General features: G+C 54.6%; 3 protein-coding genes across 10 annotated transcripts; 1 reads left to right on the forward strand and 2 right to left on the reverse strand.

Annotated features, from left to right (window-relative positions):
• Nucleotides 1-984: 984 nt before the first annotated feature.
• On the forward strand, nucleotides 985-12,886 carry Dvl1 (dishevelled segment polarity protein 1). Of its 8 annotated transcripts, none has more exons than NM_001356381.1 (16): nucleotides 985-1,487; nucleotides 7,001-7,070; nucleotides 7,220-7,341; nucleotides 7,566-7,669; nucleotides 7,913-8,051; nucleotides 8,149-8,242; nucleotides 8,314-8,383; nucleotides 8,469-8,608; nucleotides 8,687-8,763; nucleotides 8,855-8,922; nucleotides 9,050-9,202; nucleotides 9,715-9,846; nucleotides 9,945-10,112; nucleotides 10,197-10,403; nucleotides 11,079-11,117; nucleotides 11,576-12,886. In NM_001356381.1, the coding sequence occupies exons 1-15, from the start codon at nucleotides 1,318-1,320 to the stop codon at nucleotides 11,087-11,089; spliced, it is 1,725 nt and encodes a 574-aa protein (NP_001343310.1). In that variant the 5' UTR covers nucleotides 985-1,317; the 3' UTR covers nucleotides 11,090-11,117; nucleotides 11,576-12,886. The 8 variants fall into 8 exon arrangements, with proteins under 8 accessions (NP_001343310.1, NP_034221.3, XP_006538586.1 ...); XM_006538523.3 differs by having other exon boundaries at nucleotides 990-1,487; nucleotides 9,673-9,846; NM_010091.5 differs by lacking the exon at nucleotides 11,079-11,117.
• On the reverse strand, nucleotides 12,851-16,936 carry Tas1r3 (taste receptor, type 1, member 3). Its single transcript, NM_031872.2, has 6 exons — nucleotides 16,727-16,936; nucleotides 16,318-16,618; nucleotides 15,434-16,237; nucleotides 15,125-15,322; nucleotides 14,906-15,026; nucleotides 12,851-14,730 (listed from the first exon to the last, which is right to left on the reverse strand). The coding sequence occupies exons 1-6, from the start codon at nucleotides 16,915-16,917 to the stop codon at nucleotides 13,769-13,771; spliced, it is 2,577 nt and encodes an 858-aa protein (NP_114078.1). The 5' UTR covers nucleotides 16,918-16,936; the 3' UTR covers nucleotides 12,851-13,768.
• A 1,369-nt stretch (nucleotides 16,937-18,305) lies between these two features.
• On the reverse strand, nucleotides 18,306-23,023 carry Cptp (ceramide-1-phosphate transfer protein). The gene is made up of 3 exons (NM_024472.4): nucleotides 22,750-23,023; nucleotides 20,696-20,920; nucleotides 18,306-20,468 (listed from the first exon to the last, which is right to left on the reverse strand). Exons 2-3 carry the CDS (start codon nucleotides 20,815-20,817, stop codon nucleotides 19,940-19,942), a joined length of 651 nt encoding a protein of 216 aa, NP_077792.2. The 5' UTR covers nucleotides 20,818-20,920; nucleotides 22,750-23,023; the 3' UTR covers nucleotides 18,306-19,939.
• Between the last annotated feature and the right edge of the window lie 28 nt (nucleotides 23,024-23,051).

Raw genomic sequence — 23,051 nt, forward strand, 5'->3', positions numbered from 1 at the left:
CACCACGCCCGGCTGCCTGGTGCCTTCAGGTTGCTTTTGTAGAGATTCAAGGAAGGCCAGCTACTGGCAAGGGAAGAATAGGTTTCCAGGATAGCAATGGAAGCAAAGGGGAGAACTCTGCTTAGGTTGACTTCAGCGGCCTTTAGTATGCATTCAATGCCTACCTCTGAGTCCTCCAGGCAGTGGTGGGATCTTTCCTTGTGCGGGCTTCGTGTCTGGGGATGGTCCAAGGTCACAACAGGCACCCCTTTTCTTCATCACTGATCAATATCCTATGTCTTCCCCCATTCTTACTGGTCAGTGAATCACTCCCTCTAATGGTCTTAGGCCATCCTGGACTGAGGGGCGGACCTGGTCTTCCTTGGTCTGCAGAGGACACCTGGCTGGTTGGATCTACAGTATCCAGGGCTAAAATTCCTTTGGCTTCAATTGCAGCCTGGGCCTTGCCTGGACATCTGTGTGGATACCTACTTGAGTTTCTTGGAGATCCGACGGGACAAGGCAGTGGGCATAAGAATTGAGCTCAGGATTAGCATGGGGGCACAGTGAGGCTCTCGCTGTTTGGGCTAGGCATAGGTATCTTCAGATTCTTATAGGGCGCCTGAAGCCGCCCGAGCGGACAGTGCCTCCACATTCTGAGCACCTAGAAGGAGAATCAGGACCGGCCTAACCTAAGGACACTCCTCTGCTCCCTGGCAGACCTTATTGGCTCAAGGGGAGCGATCTTTCCAGGGTTTCTCTGTCTTTCTGGGGTCCAGCGTGCCCACCTGCCCAGAAACCTCAGACCCAAACGCCTCAAGGATCGCAGCCTGTTGGGAATCTGGGCTCCACCCCAAGACAGCGCTCGGAGAGACCCGACCGGCCAGGCCTTCTGAGCCCGCCCAGTCCCACCCCGGTTGCCCCGCCCGTGCGCAAGCCGTAGCCCCGCCCCGCCGGACCCGCTCTGCGCGTGCGCAGTCCCGCCCCGCCCGCGCTGCGGGCGACTAGTGACGTCACCGGCCCCGAAGCGCCCTCCGGCGGCGGCGCGCTCCACCCCAGCAGGCGGTTCGTGAACAGCCCGAGGGGGCGGCGGGCCGCGGGAGCCCTCAGAGCCGCTTTCCCTGGCGCCCGCTCCGGGGCCGCGGCGGATGGGCGGCCGCGGGCCGCGGGGCGACAGGCGGGGAACGGGTGCGAGCCGGGACCGGGAGGGGCGGCCGCGCCAAGGGGCCGCGGGGCGGCCGGGCGGGGCGCGGGCCGGCGGTTTGGGAGGGCGCCCCGCGTCCGAGAGGCGAGCCGGGCCCTGACGCCGCGCGGGTTCCGCGTCGCCCCTGCCGCGCCATGGCGGAGACCAAAATCATCTACCACATGGACGAGGAGGAGACGCCGTACCTGGTCAAGCTGCCCGTAGCTCCCGAGCGCGTCACGCTGGCCGACTTCAAGAACGTGCTCAGCAACCGGCCGGTGCACGCCTACAAATTCTTCTTCAAGTCCATGGACCAGGACTTCGGGTCAGTGGGCCGCGCGGCCTGGGCAGGGGCGCTGGCCTCCTCCCGCGCCTGTGTGCACGAGCTGGCACCTGTCCGCGCCGGCTGGGCTTTCGGGTCTGGGGACGTCAGAGAGCGCCCCCGTCGCCGGCAACCCTGCTGCGCATCTACAGCAGGTGTAGGTAGAGTTTCTGCGCCCAGTGACCCTGAGTGTGGCAAGCTGGGGTTCCGAGCCACTGACTACCCTCTGGGTAGGCCAGACAGTTCTTTCTGACGGACAGGCGAGGGCCCAGGCTTTCTGACCACCATCCACTGGTGCTCCTGTGCCCAGCTGGTCCATGTTGGGTGCCGAAGGCCACTCTTAAAGCCAACTCCCTTCTCTCTGGTTAAGCACAGAGCCTGATGCGTTCCTCCTCTGTGGATGGAAACCCGGGGCTCAGGACTGCCCTGGTGGGTGTGCAGTTTATGCGGGGGGTGGGGGGTGGGATCACGGAGAAGGATTGGGGGTTTGTGGCTCCTAGCACCCAGTGGATCCTCCGCTTGAGATGGGGTAATGTGAAATAGGTGGCTCATAGGCACCCGCCTGTTTTCTGGAACTTAGAAAAGTTTTGAAGCCTGAAAACAGACTCTTCCAGGTCCCTCTAGAGTCCCTGTGGCAAGGCAGAGAGGTCAAGGGTCACTGGAAACCAAGAAGCTTCATTCCGTGTACCCTGCCCCCTTGGTTCCTGGCTCCTGTGCCTCTGACCTTTCTGAACCACACAACATTTGCATTCCTGGGAGGTGCTCGGTTCATCTCCTGACTTGAGTCAACTTCTAATGTAGTGTTTTTCCTAGCTGAATGGCTGTGGTGGTCTCAGGAGAAGGGACTTCCCTATTGGAGTTAAGCTGGGCCTCTGGACGCTGAGCCAGGGACTGGCAGTGCAACAGAGGCCTGACAGGGCATAGCCACAGAAACTTGAGTCCATGGCTTGGCAGTGATTGGGGGGTGGGGAGGCAGGGTAGCATGCTTAGGCCCTGTGGGTGGAGCAGGTGTGCTTGGTGCCCTTGTGTGTGGCTCCATCTCAGGGCTTTGACATTGAGGCGATTTCCTGGATTCCATGGTTGCAGGGTCCCTGGGCAGCCCATCGGTCAGGTCAAGCTTGGACTTCTTCCTGGCCCTGGGCGTCTAGGCAGGACTGAACCTGGTTTGGATGACTAAACTCTCTTGCCTACTCAGTCCTTGTGCCCCAACCACCAGGAAAAGGCAAAGGAGAGAGTGTCCCTCACAGCTTGAGGGCGGGTGCTCTCCATTTGCCAGGAGACTAGAGGGTCTTGCTCTAGAGGTCGGTCTTCCCTGATTCTCCTGACTGGGCCACCTCTGTGGTCTCTAATCTGAGGGACAGGGTATCTCTGGATCCAAATATTGGTACATTTTGGTTTTTTGTGACCCAAGTCACAAATGTTCTCACAAACTTGTTACACCCTAGCGTGTAAGTGGTAAGGAGCAGACCTGGGTTGCTTTCTGCTATACACTCTGGGTCTCTCCTGAGGGTACCTGTCCCTTTACTCTGATATTCATGTTGGGTAGATAGCATCAGCTCACATAGGTTTCTCACTGTCTGTGCCTGTGGCAGGTTTGGAGGACCTGCAGGTGTCCTAGCTAAGGAGATAGGATAGCAGATAGGGGTCTTGAAGCAGGAGTAGTTCCTTCGGGTGGGTTTGAAGTGGCTGGGACATGGGGTCTGGAGCTAGCAGAGAGCTTAGAGGTACAAGTTGGGTGTTCTGGGGGTGTAGAAGAATTAGGGGGCAGAGCAACTTAGAGATAGAGTTGGGATGACACAGAAAGACTTGTCAGTAGGCCTCACCATGACTCTGATGGTCTAGTGGACTTGGGAGCCTAGACAAGGAGCCCTGCCCCGTCTCAACTGCATCCTTTCTTTCCTTACCTGAGTTCTACCTACAGAGCTCCAAGGATACCAAGAGAAAGTAGCTTAATGTTGGGAGAAGGGAGTTTGTTTGAGAGCTAGTTTGGCTGAGCTGGACAAGTGGCCTCAGGGGTGGCTGCAGACTAGAGTCTGTGAGGCATATCCTAGTGAGTCTAGCTCCAAACCAAGGCTGCCTACTTTGTAAATAGCAGAGTTTTCCCTGGACTGGGCTCAGTTCCCAGTGTGTATTTCTAGCCAACAAGGTAAAGGTCTATTCTGTGCCCACTTATGGGGAGCTTCTTGTTGTTCTGACCCTGGACCCCAAGGCTTAGTAGCAGCAGGACTTCTAGATTCTGGTGGGCCCCATGGAGGTGTCTGGTGTTGGGCCTGGTGATAATGGAGGTCTATGGTAGAGGACTGAGTACATTGGCTTTTGGTTCCTGCTACTGGGAACATACTGCTGATATCAGCCTGCCTGATGCGATACCGAGTTTATTGCCTGGCAGTTGCTGCAGCCCCATCTCTTGAGAAAGAGCTACGTGAGCTAGAGGGAAGCAGGCAAGGGTAAGGGCTAGGAGCCCTGGAATCTGGGGTCCTCTGTACATTGGCAAATGTTCTGAGGGCTCCCTGTGCCCTGGTCAAGCTGCCTGGGGTCAGTGACTTAGCCTTTCTGTGCCTCCCTAGTATTTATTATGAGAGTCTAGGTAATTATCATGCATTCCCTGAGCTGTGGGGAAGGACTCTATGTTCTGGGGCTCAATGCCCCATGGGATGAGTTGGTAGAAGAGTGGCCAGCTATGGTCTGGGGCCTGTGCACACCTGCCAGTTCAAGTTCATGGGTAGTAAAACTCCTTAGGCTAAGAGTCCAGTCCACAACAATGCTTGGTAGGAATTGGATGCTCACTCCTGGTAGCATACAGAAGCCCCTTGAAGCTCAAGATATCTCCATGACCTGTGCCTACTTGCTCTGCCAGTCTCTGGCTCTGTGTGTATGGGAATGGGGCTATCTCAGGGCTGGGCCACTAGAGAGGTAGTCTGTGTGTTACTGTAATCTCCTGAAACCCTGGGTCCTTTTAGGCTAAGCTATGCAGGGCTCCAAAGGCCTTACTTTAGAGCAGATTTCTCCTTGAGGTGGATCACTGGGGGTGGCTGGTAGAGTCCAATGGCCACAAGGATCTCTCCAGGAATTCTAAGGTTGGGGCAAAATGCTCACAGGAGTGTCCTGAGTCACCGTGCAGAGTCAGTGGAGACACATTAAGGTCAGCTTTCCTCTTGAGAGGATAGACATACAAGGCTCAGGGTGGTAGGGATGTTTGGTTGTGCCTCATTCTGTTCTTGTTATACAGTGCCCAGCAGCTGTGGGTAGCATCACATACCTGTGGCCACCATTCCTGCTTCCACTATGGGTATTGTGATGTTTGCCCTTTGCCTAGCCAATGGTGGGGAAGGGCCAGGGTTAGCCCTAGGATCTGGGGCAAACACCATCCTCTCAGGACTGTCCTTTCCCTTTGGCCAGTCTTCTTGCTCTGACCCCTAGGTAGAAAGCAGGACTTGTGTTGCTCTGGCTGGGAGGAAGGGCCTTTCCCTGCTAAGAAGCAGGGCCTTTGAACCATAGAGGTATGTCTTTCTAGGGTTTGGGAGGCACAAAGACCGCAAGCTGGCCATATTACCTTAAGGGTCTGACTGAGTAGGCTCTGGCTGCTGGGAATGGGACACAGTGCCTGTTGGAGGAGCCAGGCAGGCCCTATTGTGGGTGCTAGGAATTGCTCATATGTTTCCCCATGGGTGAGTCAGGGAGGGTTGGAGCTTGGGTGTGCCAATGGGAAAGGCTTTTGGTGAGTCCACTTGGGGTCGAGGCTAGGGGATAAGGTGAGGGTTCTTTTCTGGGTAGATTACTCAGGGCTTTTAGCAGCGTCAGGTCTTCCTGTGATGACAGACTCTCTTGTTGGCTACCTTGGGCCAGGCTTGTAAATGGAGCAAGCCACAGAGCTGTAACTTGAAATTGGGAGAAATAGATATTAAGGGAGTCCTGAGAAGTGATTCTGTTCGCTGTTGGGGTCCCATGGGCACAGCAGTAAGGTCAGGAAAGCGGCTGGGACACTTTCACTTTCAGGCTGTCCAGCCTCTGCCATTACCTCAGCCCCAGGTCTCTAGCAAGTGGGTGGACAAAGGCCTTATTCCCTAGAGAGGATGGGATGTTGCCCTGCTAGAGCTTCCTGCAACCTGGTGTTGCCCACTGGTTCTGGAGCAGCAAGCAGAGGTGGCCCTGCCCCTGGCACTGGGCCCATTAAGTCACAAGCCTGCTTCCTGCCAGGTGCACTTCCAGGACCAGCCTGGTTTTCCAGCTCCACTCAATTCAAGTTTTAGGTATGGAAAATCCCACTATGTTAGGCGGAGCTAAGAGCTAGGGTGAAGGTGAGGGAGTGGAGAATCTAGGGCCTGAGGAGCCCCTTCAAGCCTGTCCTGACTGCTGTCCGTGCCTTGTGAACACTGCCCCCAGGCTCTGGCTTCCTTCCCAGTTCTCATTCCCTGCCTTTTGTATCTTGCTTGGGTGAGCTTAGCTCCTTTCTAGCCCATCTGACCAGGGAAGCAGCATGAAGACAAAACAGAGATGGCTGTGGTCAATAGGTACAGCCAAGGCTTGGCTAGCTCTGTCCCTAAATGCCCTTCCAGGTCCTCAGATAGAAGCCAAGCAAACTCCCTGATAGTTGGGACTGATCTTGCACATGAGATCCACTTTATCTTTCTGGCTGGGTAGATGGTTTTGAGGGCAGCAAGAGCTGGTATCCTTCTGGCCCTCTCACATCTATAGAAGGGGTTGGCAGTCCTTGTACCAGGAAGTCCAGCCTTCTCTGGGCTGGGGGAACTTCAGGAGCCCAAGGGCTTGGAGCACCATGAGATGCTCATCATATTAACGAGCGCCCGTGAGTGCTCCAGAGAGGCCCAGGGTGTGTGCTGGGAAGACAAGGACAGGAGGCAGTGGGCCTGATGGAAGCAGAGTGCACAAAATGCGGTTCCTCTGCAGCCCAATCTGAATGCAGGCCTAGGAGGCCAGGCTCCCTTCTGGAACGAGTTGGAATTGGAGCTTTTGTGGTACATGGTGGGATTTGGGGTGAGGGGCAGAGAAGAGCCATAGGCTGTCCCAAGCACCTGGCTAGGTAGAGCTGCTCTCCCTAAAATTTGAAGGCTGAGAAGAGTTCCCAAAGGAGCCCCAAGTGTCGTATATTGTGGTGAGGGAGCTTTTGGGTCCCCATGAGGAAGCATACAAAGCTAGAGACAGGCCTGATATAAACCCCAGGGCCAAGGAAGCCGAAGAACTGGGGACTTTCCCAGGAACCCTCAACCTTGTCTGACTCACCAAGGGCTGGAGGCTGACTCTGGACGTGAACAAGAGTTCTAGGATGTCCTTCCATGAACATTTATCTACATTTCTCTACCCCAGTGCTAAGGGTCAGGGCTTTGGGATTGGCGGAGAGCAGCAGAGTCCCTAAGAAGAGAATGTGGTAGGTAAAACCTCAGTGGTGACATCTGCAGCCTAGCAGGTGCTCCATTGCTACGTCCAAGAGTAGAAAGTGTCTCTTAATGTCCTTCATGGATCCAGGTGAGGTGACATAGGGCTTTGTTTGACCACAGGGTGGTGAAGGAGGAGATCTTCGATGACAATGCCAAGTTGCCCTGCTTCAATGGCCGGGTGGTTTCCTGGGTGAGTCTATGGGTGGCCCCAGCAGAATGGTGAAGGTGGGCTCTCCCTGGGAGACGTAAAGTAACTGGACAAAGGTAGGCAGCAGTGGGGTGCCTGTGGGGGTGGTCTTGACGCAGATGGCCATCCAAGGCCTCACTCTTCCTTCACAGCTGGTCCTGGCTGAGGGCGCTCACTCGGATGCAGGGTCCCAGGGCACTGACAGCCACACGGACCTGCCCCCACCCCTTGAGAGGACAGGCGGCATTGGGGACTCCAGGCCCCCCTCCTTCCAGTAAGGCCCCTTGCGGGGGCAGAGCTCTGCCATTGCTAGATACTTGCTACCCAAGACCCACCTGGGAAGAGTGAAGCTGACAACATAGCAGGGGCCTACAGTTGTGTGGGAGGCACCTTCTAGAACTAGGGTCCTGCCTGGGGGTTTGGGGACCTGGAATCATTTGAGGTAATGGCTGTCGGCAACCTGGTCTGCCCAATTCCACCTGCTTCTTATCTATGCAGTCCAAATGTTGCCAGTAGCCGGGACGGAATGGACAATGAGACAGGCACAGAGTCTATGGTCAGTCACCGGCGGGAGCGAGCCCGACGTCGAAACCGCGATGAGGGTACTATGGCTGTGTCTGCCCAGATCTGGAGCCCAGGCTTCCCTTGGTATCCCTTTGGTATACTCCAAGCCTGGAAGTATTCCACATATTCTTCCAAGCAGTGATCCTTGGGTAGAGGTCCCAGCCTGGTACTCCTAGCCCCTGTGGCCCCAGAGTTACTGCATAAACTTTGAAATGCACAGGCCACCCGCATTCTGTTAGGACTGAAGTCCCACAGTCGTACCCACCCTACTGTCCCCACAGCTGCCCGGACCAATGGGCACCCGAGAGGGGATCGGCGGCGGGACCTGGGACTACCTCCAGACAGTGCATCCACTGTACTGAGCAGTGAGCTTGAATCTAGCAGCTTTATTGACTCAGATGAGGAGGACAATACGAGCCGGTGGGTGACGTGTGCACATGTCAGTACGTGCTGGAGATTTGTAGTTGAGCGTCCGAGCTGGTTATACATGTTTGTGCTTTTCTGACTCCTGCCTCAGGCTGAGCAGCTCCACAGAGCAGAGCACCTCCTCTCGGCTAGTTCGGAAGCACAAATGCCGTCGTCGGAAGCAGCGCTTGAGGCAGACAGACCGGGTAGGCAGCAGGTGGGTGGGGTGTCTGCTCTGAATGGTGCCCACACAGCCCCTCACTGGGTCCCTCCGCAGGCATCCTCCTTCAGCAGCATCACAGACTCCACCATGTCCCTGAACATCATCACCGTCACTCTCAACATGGGTGAGGCCTTGTGGGCTGTGGGTGCCTGCTGGGGGTGGGTACAGCCTCGGGAGCTTTGGGGGCCTGCTCACGGCCCCTCCTGCAGAGAGGCACCACTTCCTGGGCATCAGCATCGTGGGCCAGAGCAACGACCGGGGTGATGGCGGCATCTACATTGGATCCATCATGAAGGGCGGGGCCGTGGCTGCTGATGGCCGCATTGAGCCGGGCGACATGTTGCTGCAGGTGGGAGCCATGTGGGGACTGTGGGGACAAGAGGCACCCACATCCCACCACCAACCCCTGACCCCACAAACCCCGTAGGTGAACGATGTCAACTTTGAGAACATGAGCAATGACGACGCTGTACGGGTGCTTCGGGAGATCGTGTCCCAGACAGGGTGAGGTGGGAGCCAAGTGGGGGTGGGAGTGGCACAGGATGGGAGGGGCTGTGCGGGCCTCACTTACAACATGGTCTGCTCAACTCTGTAGGCCCATCAGTCTCACAGTGGCCAAGTGCTGGGACCCAACCCCTCGGAGCTACTTCACCATCCCAAGGGGTGAGTTACCCCATGGAAAGGTGGGGTAGGGTGGGGTTTCTGTGTTCAGTCTGGGGGTCTTTCTTGTCTGCCTCTGTGCTGCCCCCCTACTTACCACCTGTAATCCGTTGCTGTGGAAACTATGCAGCTGACCCAGTGCGACCCATCGACCCGGCTGCCTGGCTGTCCCACACAGCAGCACTGACGGGTGCCCTGCCCCGCTATGGTACGAGTCCCTGCTCCAGCGCCATCACACGCACCAGCTCTTCCTCACTAACCAGCTCAGTGCCTGGCGCCCCACGTAAGTGGCAGCTCACAGGACCCCCCCCCACCCAAGGAAACTGAGGTTGAAGGACAATGGTCAGTTCTAGCTTTGAGCTTTGGTGCTCATCAGAGCTATTACAGGGGCCCATTACATATGAAGGTTTTGTTTGCTTCCAACACCTTCACAAATGTGTACACAAAGATACATGTACATATCCCTCCAGGCCTGGCCATACTGGTCATCTGCATGAATTGAGGGTCCTGCCAGGCCTGTGCGGAGGGGGGAATTGGGAGGACATGGCAGCCTCTGCTTTGCTTTTCTGCTACCTAACATAGCTAACAGCTTGTTCTCTCCGGGGAGGGGAGGGGGGCTGCCTTGCCTACGTGGACTTGCACTGTGGGACGGGGAAGAATCTCCCGGTCTTAGCTCAAGTTTCGATGAGGGGCATCTCCCAAGGATGGGAGATAAGAGGTTTGACCCTGGCCCCTGCTCTCAACCCCATGGAGGTTCACGCTGTGAGCCTGGGCTCAGGGAAGTGTGCTCTGCAGAGCTTGAGGAGGCACCGCTGACTGTGAAGAGTGACATGAGTGCCATTGTCCGCGTCATGCAGTTGCCAGACTCAGGACTGGAGATCCGGGACCGCATGTGGCTTAAGATCACCATTGCCAATGCTGTCATTGGTGAGTCCCTGGCTGTGTGGGAAGGGCCCCGTCTGTTCCTCATTCTGGCGTAGCTTCCCAGGGCTCAGCTACCCTGACTTTGATGGACCTGTGGCCAGGGGCGGATGTGGTGGACTGGCTGTACACACACGTGGAGGGCTTCAAGGAGCGAAGGGAGGCAAGAAAGTATGCCAGCAGTATGCTGAAGCACGGTTTCCTGAGGCACACCGTGAACAAGATCACCTTTTCTGAGCAGTGCTACTATGTCTTTGGCGACCTGTGCAGTAGTGAGTAGGGGTGCGGTTGGGTAGGGTTGCTGTGGCCTCATTCATTTGCCTTCACTTACCCCTCCCTCCCTCCCTCCCTGCCAGACCTCGCATCCCTGAACCTCAACAGTGGCTCCAGTGGAGCCTCAGATCAGGACACACTGGCCCCACTGCCCCACCCATCAGTACCCTGGCCCTTGGGTCAAGGCTACCCCTACCAGTACCCAGGACCCCCGCCCTGCTTCCCGCCTGCTTACCAGGACCCTGGCTTCAGCTGCGGCAGCGGCAGTGCTGGGAGCCAGCAGAGTGAAGGTGAGAGGCGTGCCACCCCTCCTCCCACTCCCTCCCACTCCCACGCTCTGCCTGGCCCCGACGCTTCCCTCTGTGCTCCTGCTGTGTGTTTGAGTCCCGGTGGGTTCCATCTCAAGAGTCAGTGTGTGGGACAGGGAGGGGCTGATGTGGGTAGAAGCCGTTAGAGAATAGGAAGACAGCCTGGTGTGCTAGGTGGCAGAGGCAAGAGGCCAGGAGATGATATGGCAAGAATGAAAGTAACCACTGATAGCAGGTAGGGGCACTCTCTAGGCCCCAAGCTAGGGGGAGAATGGGCTTTATCAGTTATGGAGCCTGCATCCCAACAGAGTGCCAGATAAGAGTATCAAGCAACACTGTTAAAGCATATCAGTGTTAAAGCATATCCCAGGGATATTGAAGATCTTGAAGGGTGGGTGTCCCTCAGGAGGAGATGGACTGATGTGGAGGTCTTAGGCAGAGTGGGGCACACTTGTGCTACAAGGTCCAGAGAAAGACTCAGGAGAGGTTGGGCCAGAGGGTGGCAAAGCCCAAGGGGAAGCTATCGAGTGAATCCTGACCATGGACAGGCCCTTGCATGTACCCAGGCTCAGCTTGGCCCAAAATCGTCCTATTAGCCATTGGTGAGCACTGGACTGGTGTGTGACTTGTGCTATCCCTTGCTTTGTGCTGAGCAAGCCTTAGACTGAAGGACTAGCAGAGTGGACTCTCGGGCCGGTAAGCCAGGTCCCCCTGTGTCCCTCTCAGCATGTCCCCAGCCAGCACGTGTTTTCAGGTTCCCACTACTTTCAGGACAGGGGCTAAGCAAATTAGATGACCAGGGTCCTGGGGTTGGGTGGACCCTGGTTGGGTCTTTGGGTGGTGAACCCAGGATGGCTAATGGGAATGCTGGGCACACAGGGCCTTCGCTGGTTTTTAGTTTCTCAGCTGTAACATTAACCCTTGGTTCAAGCATTGGGGTTAGGTGTGGGGTGCCAGGCTGGCCCCTGTTGTCCCTGCTGTCTGCCACTGCCCCTAGCTTCTCGCCTCTCAGCTGTTCCTGGTATCTGCATGGCTGCCATTCCCCTACCATCTCCAGGCTTACCAGGTCCTGCCCTGACTGTCTGGGAGCAGCTGGTGGCCCTGGAAGTGGCCAGGCCTCGTGCTGACTCTGTTGTCCCCTTCCCTCCCCCTAGGGAGCAAGAGCAGTGGGTCCACACGGAGCAGCCATCGGACCCCAGGCCGAGAGGAGCGCCGGGCAACTGGAGCTGGGGGTAGTGGCAGTGAATCAGACCACACAGTACCAAGTGGGTCTGGTAGCACCGGCTGGTGGGAGCGGCCTGTCAGCCAGCTTAGCCGTGGCAGTAGCCCTCGAAGTCAGGCTTCAGCTGTTGCCCCAGGGCTCCCCCCACTGCACCCCCTTACAAAGGCCTATGCAGTAGTGGGTGGGCCACCTGGAGGGCCACCCGTCCGGGAGCTGGCTGCTGTCCCTCCAGAACTTACAGGTAGCCGCCAGTCCTTCCAAAAGGCCATGGGAAACCCCTGTGAGTTCTTTGTGGACATCATGTGATGATCAACCAATGTCTTCAGCGCTGCCTGTGGCTGAGTCTGTGCTCCTGCTGTGCCAGGAGCTCTGCGCTGGCCGTGGTGGTGGCCAGCCAGGATAGATCAGCTGTGGGCTCTGGGCCAGGGCAGAGGGAGCAGGCTACAGAGGAGGGCCTGAGGGCAGCCATACCACCAGGATATTGGCTTGACATTTTGTCTGCTCTTGGGGCTGCTGATGGTGGTACAGCTCAAGTATCTATAGAGTCTTGTAAGGAGACATCTCTGACTTTAAGTCCTCAGCACAAGTCTCAGGGACCACCTCCTGGTTCCCTTCTTTGGAAGTGACCTCCATTTAGAACAAGAAAGGCTCTCTTGGGCTCTTGGTACCCCTTGCCCCAAAGCCTCACAGAACTGTGCACAGGGACACAGGCTGACTGTCGCTAAGTTCATGGGCCTCACCTGTCAGGCCAAGGTGGGATTTTTGAGGGGTTAGACAGAGCCTTCAAACCTCTCTGGCTGCCCAGGTGGGGTCTAACTTATTTATTTATTGCTAGCCTGCCTGCTCTAAGGGTGGCAGCTAGTTACCCAAAGGGGCAGTTTGCATGCCCCTTTCCCCACCTGCTACTTGGCACATGACAACACAGTTTGTACTGAAGGTATGTGAAGGGTAGCTAGTAGGAGAGACAGGAGAGAGACCTGGCACCTAGCCACTGTCTCAGTCTCAGTGGTGGGTGACAGTGAACACAAGAGCTGCAGAGCTGGGCCCTGTTCTGTTTCTGTTCTGGTGGCTGCCCATCATCATGTGCCACTGCCATCCCGGCACAGCGGCCCCACACATCTACACTAGACACTGTGTCAAAGTCTGAGTGACTGGGTAGTTGACATAGAGCTGCTTCTGTGTAAATGCTGCTTCTGTGTAAATGCTATTTTAAACACTAAAAAAAGCGTTTAATTTTATGGGACTGATGTGTGGCTTGTTTCTCTTTTCTCCAGCTGAGCTGCTCCGGGATTCAGGTGTGGGGGCCAGTCCAGAACTGACCCGGGTCTGATCCTGCCTGCAGATGGACGATGCTCTTGTCCCTTGCCGCTTAGGCATGTGGCTCTGTCCCTGGTGCTGGCCAGTAAGGGGCCTTGCGGCAACTTTTCTGTCCTTGGTACTAGAAGCTGATTCCAGGGGTCCCGCGTGGCTGGCGCTGGCCGTGGTGCTGACCCGCACCCTGTGTGTGATCTGTCCAAGGTGCTGGCGGCGACCTGGTTCTCTCCTACAGGCTAGGGCTCAGCTAGGGATGGAGAAGGCTGGATGTTGCCTACCTCCTGAGTGTCCTCTGCCTGATGTCTTTCTTGTTCTGTCCTGATACATACATACATACGTACATACACACACACACACACACACACACACACACACACACACACACATACATGCCCAGCCTTCTATTCCTGGGACGCCTGGACAGGGTGCTGAGTGAGGGCTCAGGGCTGGGCATGTTCAGGCAAGCAGTACCTTCTGGTCTCCCATGGTCTGCCTGGGGAATTTCTGAATTCAAAGTATGGCTATGAAGTCCCAAAGAACCTTTTGTGGGTCACCTGGGCAGGCCTTAGGTGGGCATAATAGGATCAAGGATAATCTTGCTTTGAAAGGATAGGTGGGCTCATAGGGTCCATCTTGTGCACTGCAGGCCTTGGGGGTTTGGGGAAGGGGTCACTGTGAGGCTAAGGTCAGTGGAGTCCAAGTCTATAGTTAAGTGTCTCACGTCTCAGGCTGAGGTACTATTCGGGGCTTGTTGGCTTAGGAGATTTCTGGTAGGGCTAGGTTCCCTAAAGGGAAGGTCACGGGTCAGTGGTCATTCATTGTGTCCCTGAGCTGCCTCACCACCGCCACTGTTCTCATCTGCTGCTTTCTTGGCATTCCTTCCCAGGAAGAACTCCTGGGTGTTGAGCTTTGGCAGCCAAAGAAGCACATAGCACTTGGGCAGGTGGAAGGTGACCAGGATGCCCAGGGCACAGACTAGGATAGCACCCATCTGCACAGCTGGCTGGTAGGCCACCTGCACATTGGCCAGGAGGGGCACAAAAGAGACCCAGGTGATGAAATAAGCTAGCATGGCGAAGGTGAGACCACGGGCACGGTTGTAGCGGCCAGGCTGGCTCTGTACCAGGAAAGTGCCCAGAAAGCAGAGGAAAGCTAACATTGCATTGGTGATGTGCACCAAGCCCAGGCTGACCCAGGAACGCACGTGGCAGTGCTCCAGTACCTCTGTGGGCAGCACTGACCAGTCTGTCACCACCTCTGGTGGGAAAGCGATCAAATACCAGGCACATAGTGCTGCCTCCACAAAAGTGGCCAACAGTACCACTAGCCAGGCCCAGAGTCCCCGAAGGTAGCTGCATAGCCAGTTTGCCCAGCTCAGTGGCAGCTCAGACTCCACAAAGGTCTCAGCTGCTTGCAGGAAGAGTGTGCTCAGGCAGCCTGTGAGAGGGAGGTGAGCCATTGGTTGTTGTGCAAGGCAGCTGGCAGAGCTTGGCCGCCCTGGGAACAGAAGGACACTGAGGCAGAAGAGGCCTAGGCAGATCAGGCCAAAGCAGAACTGTGAGCCACCTGAGGCCTGGACAAGAGGGCTGTCCCAGTGGTGGACAGAGAGCCCCAGAGCAGCCAGTGCTAGACCCAGCACCAGGCAAAGCAGCAGGAGGAGTGACAGCACAACTGGCTCCCCCCAAGCCAGAAACTTGGGCCTGCGAGGTAAGCAGGCTGTGCTTTTCTCTGGGGACCACTGGTCCTGGTTACATGGAGTACAGGTGAAGTCATCTGTAGTGATGGAAGGAAGAAAAGTAATGTGGGGTCTGCTGATGGGAGACCGACCTCCCCAGCCAGCCCCCACAGTAACTGTCTCCACATTAGCCCCGCGGGAGGGCGCTTGCCAGACTTGAATGCTTCTGCCCCCTAGCCCGGCTGTGCAGACTGTCTAGGGAAGACGGTTCACCTGGATGCTTCCGGTAGCTGCCCGCCTTGCAGTCCACGCAGTCATAGCAGCAGGAATGAAAGCCCTTTACTCGGCGAACCTGGCCATCTTTGCACTGGCGGGAACACTGGGAGACTGGCACCTGTACATGGAGCCTTGGGTTAGGCCTCCCCTTGGCTAGCACTGGCCCAAGACCGACAAGCTTCTACCCACCATCCTTTTTGCCTGTCTTGTCCTTACCTGGTTGCCTGGCCAGTACATTTTAGACTGCTGCAGCTGAAGGGTGCCGTTGAAGGTGCCCACAGTATGTAATACAGGTGTAGGGCTCTGCCACACCCACATCTTCAGGTCATATTCCATGTCTACATTCCCTTCAGCATCAAACTGTAGTGTCAAGTCTCGAGCATGGAAACTCATATTGTACATGTTCTCCAGGAGCTGTGGAGTGGAGTCAGGGTAAGGCCTCTCCAGTCACAACAAGATTTGGCTCTGCCTGGTTCAGTGTTCCTGCAGGAGCAGGCAAAACCCAGCAAAAAACCCTACCCTTACCTGCCAGGGTAGAACATGTTCTGATACGTGGCAATGTGAGACATTGCACTGTAGGGTGTTGTGAAGGGCTTGAGCCACACTGTACACAGCTGCATAGGTTGCAAATATTTGGTGGTGCAATTGCCCAGCTGATAGGTTCTGCAACAGCCCAGATGATAGGTTCTGCAGCATGATGTCGTCACACCGTGGACAGCGTTGCCCCATCACATGTTCCTCCAGATCCAACTCCGCATTCAGTGAGGCACAGAATGCTGGGTCAGCGGCCAGGGCAAGGTGAGTCTCCACATAATGGGAAAATTCAGGCAGTAGGGCACCCCGCTGCAAAAACCCAAGCACAGTGCCCACACGGGCAATATTGGGAAGTGTCATGACCAGGTCAGATGTCAGCCAAGACTCACTGGCCACCCATACCTTGGGTGAGAGGCCATGATGGATGCTGTAACTAAAAAGGGAGTAGACAGCACGGGCAGAGGCAAACAGCACCACCACTTGTACTTTACTTTGGTTCACTTGGCGTAGTACATCCAGCACCTTGCCCAACTGTTGGCCACTAGTGTCATGTTGTGGCACCAGGCCCTCATGTGCGATGCAGATACCTCGTGCATTGGCCAGACTAGAAAAGATGCTCAGACCTTCCCGGCCATAGTCATCATCACTCCCTAAGGCGGCCACCCAGTTCCAGCTGAAGTTCTGCAACAGAGTCACAACTGCCTGCAGCTGCACCCGGTCACTGGGCACTGTGCGGAAGAAGGATGGAAACGTTTCCCGGTCACTTAGCCGATCCATGCTGGCACTATAGCTGACCTGTGGTGATCAAGAAGCACTTTCTGATATGAGAGCTCAATGGGTGCAATCGGTTGAGAACACAAAGGAAGTGGGCTCACCTGTGGCATGAGGAAGAAGCTGAAGAACTTGCCTGTAATGAGGGCAAGCTCTGATGAGTGGGGGCCGATGACAGCCAGCACACGGGGTTGGTACTGTGTGTAGTTGCAGTAGGCAGCAATGCTTTGACTGCCCACCTTGGCCAGGAACATGAGACTGGATTTCATGGTGACCACTGGCTCGGAGCATGTGTCAAATAGGTCATAGCCCAGCCGCAGCCCAGGGAGCAAGGCAGATCCATTGTTGATCTCCTCCACAGCCATCTTCATAGCCATGGCCAGGAACAAACCAAGGGGTGAGAACCTGAGGCCACATGGAAACTGATCACCACCTCTTCCCAGATTGGTAGTACCACGGAGCCAAAGCTGCCAAGCTTCGGTTCACTCCCACCCCAGCTACTAGCCTCCATACCTGTTGCACGGGATGCTGTTGGGTTGTGTTCTCTGGTTGAGAGTGGCCTCCTCGGTTGAGCCCAGGGGAAATAGCCCGCCCAGTATGTAGTCCCCTTGTGCCTTGAATTGCTGTGACAGACACAAAGAGGCCCCCATCCCAAGCTCCAGGAAAGCAGCCAGGCTGAGACCCATGATAGCCAAAGCTGGCATGGTAGGTAGAAGTCTCCAGCACTAACAATGGGTGGGTGTGTGGGGTTGGAGCCACAGATGTACTGCGTCAAGGGGAGGGAACCGTGGATTTGTTTAGCAAAACCACTGCTGTGCTTGGCTGCCAAGCCCCAAGGAGCTCCGGTGATACATTCAATATCCCCCGCCTGATGCCTTGTGTATACTCCACTCCATATCTAACAAACTCTGTCCAAGAGTGATCCAGTAAGCCAGCTGTGACCACTAACTGTGGTCTTGTCACCTGCCTACGCCCAAGCCTCTCGGCACCCTTCATTCCTAGAGCAACCTGGCAGACTGTAAAAAAGAAGCTGCAGAAGTGTTCAGGATTCCAGGGTTTCTGTTGACTGTGGAATAAGGGGGCACAATGGCCATACTTGTCACAGAGACACTTTCTATCTTCCAAAGGTAGGGGCTGCAGAGGTGGTCCCTCAACAACAGCTGGCTAGCTGGTCTAACCTTCAGATGGTACCCCATCTGAAGAAGAGCTCTGGCTGAATTTCCTGGCCTTCCCAACCCGCCTGAGTCCTCGGGCAAGGGTCTCAGCTCTTCTGCTGGGGTTCTGACACTTGGAAGCTCTGCAGCCCCCCTGCCATCCTGTTGACCTTCAGTGTAAGCACTCCTGCCTTGGCAGGCATGCAGGCATCTCTCTCTGCAGAGTGCTCATGCTGGTCCATGAAAATGAGAAAAGGCCATAAACAAATAGCTTCCTGCAGCTGCTAGGGCCAGGTGTGTGCATGTATGCAATTGGCAGTTTCCTTCTTAGCCTCCTCCTCTGTTCTGGTTTATGTCAATTTGATATAGAGTTATCTGAAAGGAGTGAGCCTCCGTTGAGAAAATGTCTCCATAAGATCTGGCTGTAGGGCATTTTCTTAGTGACCGATGGGGAAGGGCCCGGTCCCATTGTGGTGCCACCCATGGGCTGGTGGTCTTGCATTCTATTAAGAAAGGGAGCAGACTGAGCGCGCCACTAAGTGGCACCACTGCATTGCCTCTACATCAGCTCTTGTCACCAAATTCCTACTCTATTTGAGTTCCTGTCCTCACTTTGATGAAGTGATATGGAAGTGTAAGCCAAATACACCCTTTTACCCACAAGTTGCTTTGGTCATAGTTTCATCATAGTAACCCTAGCTAAGCCATCCCCCTCTTAATCTGGATGTGAGGGAGCTATTGCTAACAAATCAGGTTTCTGGCACCCAAACATAGGGGGAGCTATTAACTCTTGTTGGAATGGGCACCCCGGTAATCTCAATGTCATATGGTGTCCAGCAGGTGTTATGGAAATGACCTTTGCATTTCCCTGCTGCTTTGTGAGGATGTCCACAAAGCACGTTCACATAATTAATAGACATGTACACATGGATCTGTGTGTGGCACACATATCAACTGTTGTATCTTTACTTTCTGGCCAGTCGCTCTAAGTTCTCAGTCTTGGCTAGTAGTATGTGACTTTTGTTATAAGCATGGTCAGACAATGTACAGCCCAAGCAGATGGGGTGTATACAGTGGAGTACCAAGAAGAAACCACTAGGTTGTACCCTCTAGGTTGTTGCCATGAAGAAAGCATCTCTAGTTTTCTTCCCGCTTTGTCACACAGTGCCTGGGTTATCTTCAGACCTATTTTCCCACTTAGCCCTTTAAGGTAGGCCATTCAGGTGTTTCTTTTCTCACCTGCAAAATGGAGGTAACACAGATCTCATAGTGTATGTATGATTAAGATACATCAAGGACAGATACATGGCAACTCCTTCAGTCCTGAACATGTCTCATGATTCACGTTGCCCTTTGAGTCTTCAGGACTGGAGACACATGCTTTAGCCTTATTCCTAGGGTTAGCTCCCTCCCCACCTATATATTTCTATGTTCTTCCCCCACATAATTAGGCACCTGACACACCTGTGACCCATCCCAGAATGCTATACCCAATCATGTAGGTATAATTTATTTGTTGGAAATACTACATATATCACAGTGCTTAATGGAAGAGATATGCCCCAAAGTTTGCATTCACACACACCAGCTATGCTGAGGACACTGTCCTAGGGTTTAACATTAAGACCAGTGGAAAAGCGTAGGGTCTTATACACTGGGCATCAGCCATGCTGGGTATGGCCATCTGACAGACAAAGGGGCCTAGTTTCCTTCCACCAGTCATGTCCTCAGTCACCTGGGTACCAGACAACAGGAGCAGCAGGGCTGGCTAGAGAGGTATGGTTTGGTCAGTTAGTATTGACATCTTAGAATCTTGGGGGTGCATGTGCTCTAAGAGGCCATCTTCAGAAGGCTGATGTAACTATTCTATAGAAGCTGTGAAACAGGTTGTACTGACCAGGGCAGGCTTTCCTAGAGAAGCCTCAGCTATTGATTTCATAGTTTCCATTTCCCAGGAGACAAGGGCCTGTTTGGTATGCAGAGAGACTATCAAGAAAGCAGGTGAAGGGCAGGGAAAGAGCCTTCAGCACTCATGCCACTGCCAGAGGAACTTCATCTTACCCAAAGACAGCTTTTGGAATATGAAGAGGCCCCAAGCATGTAGGCCCAGGACTGTTTGCCTGGCACCAGTGCTGTGTCTAAGGCTCAAGATGAACTCAGGAGGACACACAGTGGCTGGGCATGCTGGCTGCGAGGAAGACAGCTCCAGGGTCCCGCGTCCTTACACCATTTCAGATTGTACACAGGAGGTAGAGCAACCTTGGGTTGTTGCAGGTCCATGACACCCCCAGCCCCCATCTTCTCCATTTGCCATCTGCACTTCCATCAAGACTGCCTGAACACACACATAAGCTGAAGTGGAGGGCAAAACTGGAGTTCCATTGTCTCATCCCGGACTGAGAGGACGGCCAGCACCCACCTTTCTTGGTTCAGCTGCCTAACACCTTTCCTATCACAGACTGTGGCTCTCAACAAGCTCAGCTTTCAGGGGTGATAGTAGTATCCAGAAAGCACTGCTGTGGGAGTAGTCCCAGGTTGCCTAAACCCAGTTCTGAGCAGGGTAAGTCCACGCCTAGGGCAGGTCTAGCAGGGAATGCTCAGCATAGAGCTTCTGGGAGATGTCATACACATGCTCAATGAAGGGCAGGGCCTCCCCCAGCATCTCCACTGCTTGCTCAGTGGACTCCATATTCATGGCCTCGAGGAAGACCTTGCGTGAGGGTAAGGCACAGAAGGCCACAGTGACAGCTTGACGTACTATCCAGGAGTGATAGTTAGCCAGCGTGGCATTGTAGGCCTCACTGCAGAGTGTGGAGGTACGAGCATCCTCAGAGCTGGTGCGCAGGCCGTCCAGGAACAGCTGTAGCCAGTGCAGAGCACGATGTAGGCGCAGCACAGTCCGGCAGCCTGAGTGAGGGTGTCGGGGATGGGAACGGTGATCCATGTCCACCAGCTTGTTGCTCACCTCGTAGGCTACCATGGACTGCAAGCTAGCGTAGTGTTCAGACTGTGGGCTGCTTCTCAGACGCTCCATGATCTGCAGCTTTGCGACCACATCCTTGGAAATGAATGAGAAGACGGCCCCCAGGCTGTTTAGAAACCTGCGAAAGGAAGCATAAATTTGAAGCTCTACTCATACTGGCAGCAATCCTGTAGTACAGGGAAGATGCCTTGAGCCTGCTGGAGCACGTGTCTGTCTGGTGGCAAAGGCAGGAAAGCCAGATAGTCTGCTAGCTGCTCCCATCCTCCTATGCCATGCGGGATGCAGAGGTCCCATGTGGACTCTGGCTGGCAAAGCTGCTACCTTCAGCAGCCCCAGTAGACGCACCTGACAAGTCCCTTCCAGCCGGCAATATAGTGGTCCAGCAGCACCTCTCCCTTGTCAGTGAGACACTGCTTGAAGCTGACCAGGACGACTTTAAGGTTGAAATCTTTCTCTGAGTCATCCATCTTCCAACACAAGCTGAAACAGTTTCACACAGAACGTGTAGTCGTCATGGTGGATTATCTCATTCTGTGGTTCATTTTCTCAGGAAGAGATTGGGCAGAAGATCTGAAAGAAATAGTGCAGTGCTAAAACTGTCTCCTGAGAATCACGGTGAAGTTCTATCCCTTCACCTGAGTGCTTTCACCAGAAACCACAAGCTTTTCCACAAGCCACTTTGACCCTGCTGTGCCCTTTAGTCCTGTACCCACAGATCTTGCCATGGCTGCTCCTTGTCCTTCAGGCTAATCTGTTCCTGACCTGAGACTTCACAGCTGCACTGATGGCATCTGCTGTTGCTTCTTACAGTTTCGTTTTTTCTCTTCCTTAGAGCATGTTTCGTGCATTAGGGGAATTTAGGGGAATGTCCCTAAAAGGTGGGCACAGCCCTGGATCCTGGCCACACCCGGACCTCACTGGATTAGGCCAGCATTCTGATGGGAAGTTGCACTAAAACAAAAACAGGGACTTTAAATAAAATAAGTGGTCCTCACACAAGGAGAGGGTGTGAGGCTTTCCCTTCCTTTATCCGGGGTGTATCCCCCAAAATTAAAGCAGAGGCTGTGGGTTGGCATCTGCTAGACAGACAGATGGATACTCCTGTTGTTGAAATGGTATGTGTCCCCAAAAACCAGGGTAGCTGGACCAAAGGTCATACCACATACAAAGGATTGCTACAAGTTCTCCCACTAGCTCTAGAGAACATTCTGGAATTGGTCTAGGATAAAGGCCTTAAGGTAAGGCTGGGCTCTGTATTCTGTAAGCATTTTTACAGTCACTCCACAAACTTAAGTCTCCACACTTACTTGCTTATTTATTTATTTACAGTTGTGGGAACTGAACCTAAGGGCCTCTTGTATGCTGGACAGGTAATAGCCTAGGCAGGCCTTTAACTTTCTTTTTTAATTTGTTTTTTCAAGACAAGATTTCTCTGTGTAACCCTGGCTGTCCTGGAGCTTACTCTGTAAATCAGGCTGATCTTGAACTCAGATCTGCCTGTCTGGGATTAAAGTGCTGGGGTTAAAGGTGTGTGCCACCATGTCAAACTAGGCCTTTTACTTTCAATCTTTCTGCTTCCCGAGTAGCTAGAACTACAAGTTTGTGCCACTAGGCTCCTTTTGTGTTCACATGTTGGATGGGTCACTCTAAGCACCCAGTCCCTACCTTTCCTGCTATCTTAACAGCCTTGCCTTGATGTCCAGGACCAACTCTGTGGGATGTGGCTGCATTACACTTATGTCCAACACTTACCACCAGTCCTGGAGATTCTTGTGGATTCCTGCCTTAACCTCTGTACCATCAGGCCTTCAAAAACCCACCCCTATCCAGTGTGCAACGTATCTGTGTGCAAGTTTTTTCTTTCCTTCACACAGTCCTAGGTCTCAGTCCTTCAGCTCTGGGAGTGTGGTCTACATGTCTCCCCGGTCCATGTAAATGGTGACAGGGCCTCATGGGTTGGACTGGATGCCTGTCGCAAGTTCCAGACTTAGGAGATGGGCTCACCTTGTGTTTAGGTGTCAGGGACAGCCCCGCCTGGGCCTCAAAGTTGGCGACGCCCAGAATCTTGCGATACACCCTCGGCCTGTTTGCTGTCCCGTGGGTCAATAGTCTCTATGCCGCCCCCCTCACCCCAGTTCTTTTTTGGCCACCTAACAATCCTGCGGCCAGGCCTTCCTGCCCAGAGCCTGAGCCAAGTAGCCTCTTAGAACTGTCCGCGGTAAACCCGGAAAGAACAGGAAGGGAGAGCAGCTCGCCAGCTCCCGGAAGGTGATCCAGCTCCCTCTGATGATCAAGCTAAACAGGATGGACAGCCGGGCAAAGGCCCACAAGCTGGCACCCAGCATACACCTAGGCGTAGCAGCAAGCCAGGGTGGTGCAGAGAAGTCTACAAATCTCACCTGAGATGGGTTCCGATGGTGGGGGAGTGGTGGTCTCTACTCCCGCGGAGGGCAAAGGGTGCAGCAGAGGCCAGCGATGGGGAGGGTTGATCAAAGCTACAATTAGGCTGCTGTGGGAGACGATTCTTTGCCAGTCCGCCCCGGTGGTGTACAGAGACGTGGCTCTGCCGCCTGGTTCACGTCAGGTAAGGGTCCCCGTCCCCATGCTTTCCCCTCAAGCTCGGAGCCTGCGGTTGAGCAGAAACCTGGAGCTGCAACCCAAAGTCCAGCCTCTGCCCCGCCCTCCGCTGCCCCGCCAGCCA

The sequence above is a fragment of the Mus musculus genome, chromosome 4, assembly GCF_000001635.26.
Source record: "Mus musculus strain C57BL/6J chromosome 4, GRCm38.p6 C57BL/6J".
Classification (NCBI taxonomy): Eukaryota; Metazoa; Chordata; class Mammalia; order Rodentia; family Muridae; genus Mus; species Mus musculus.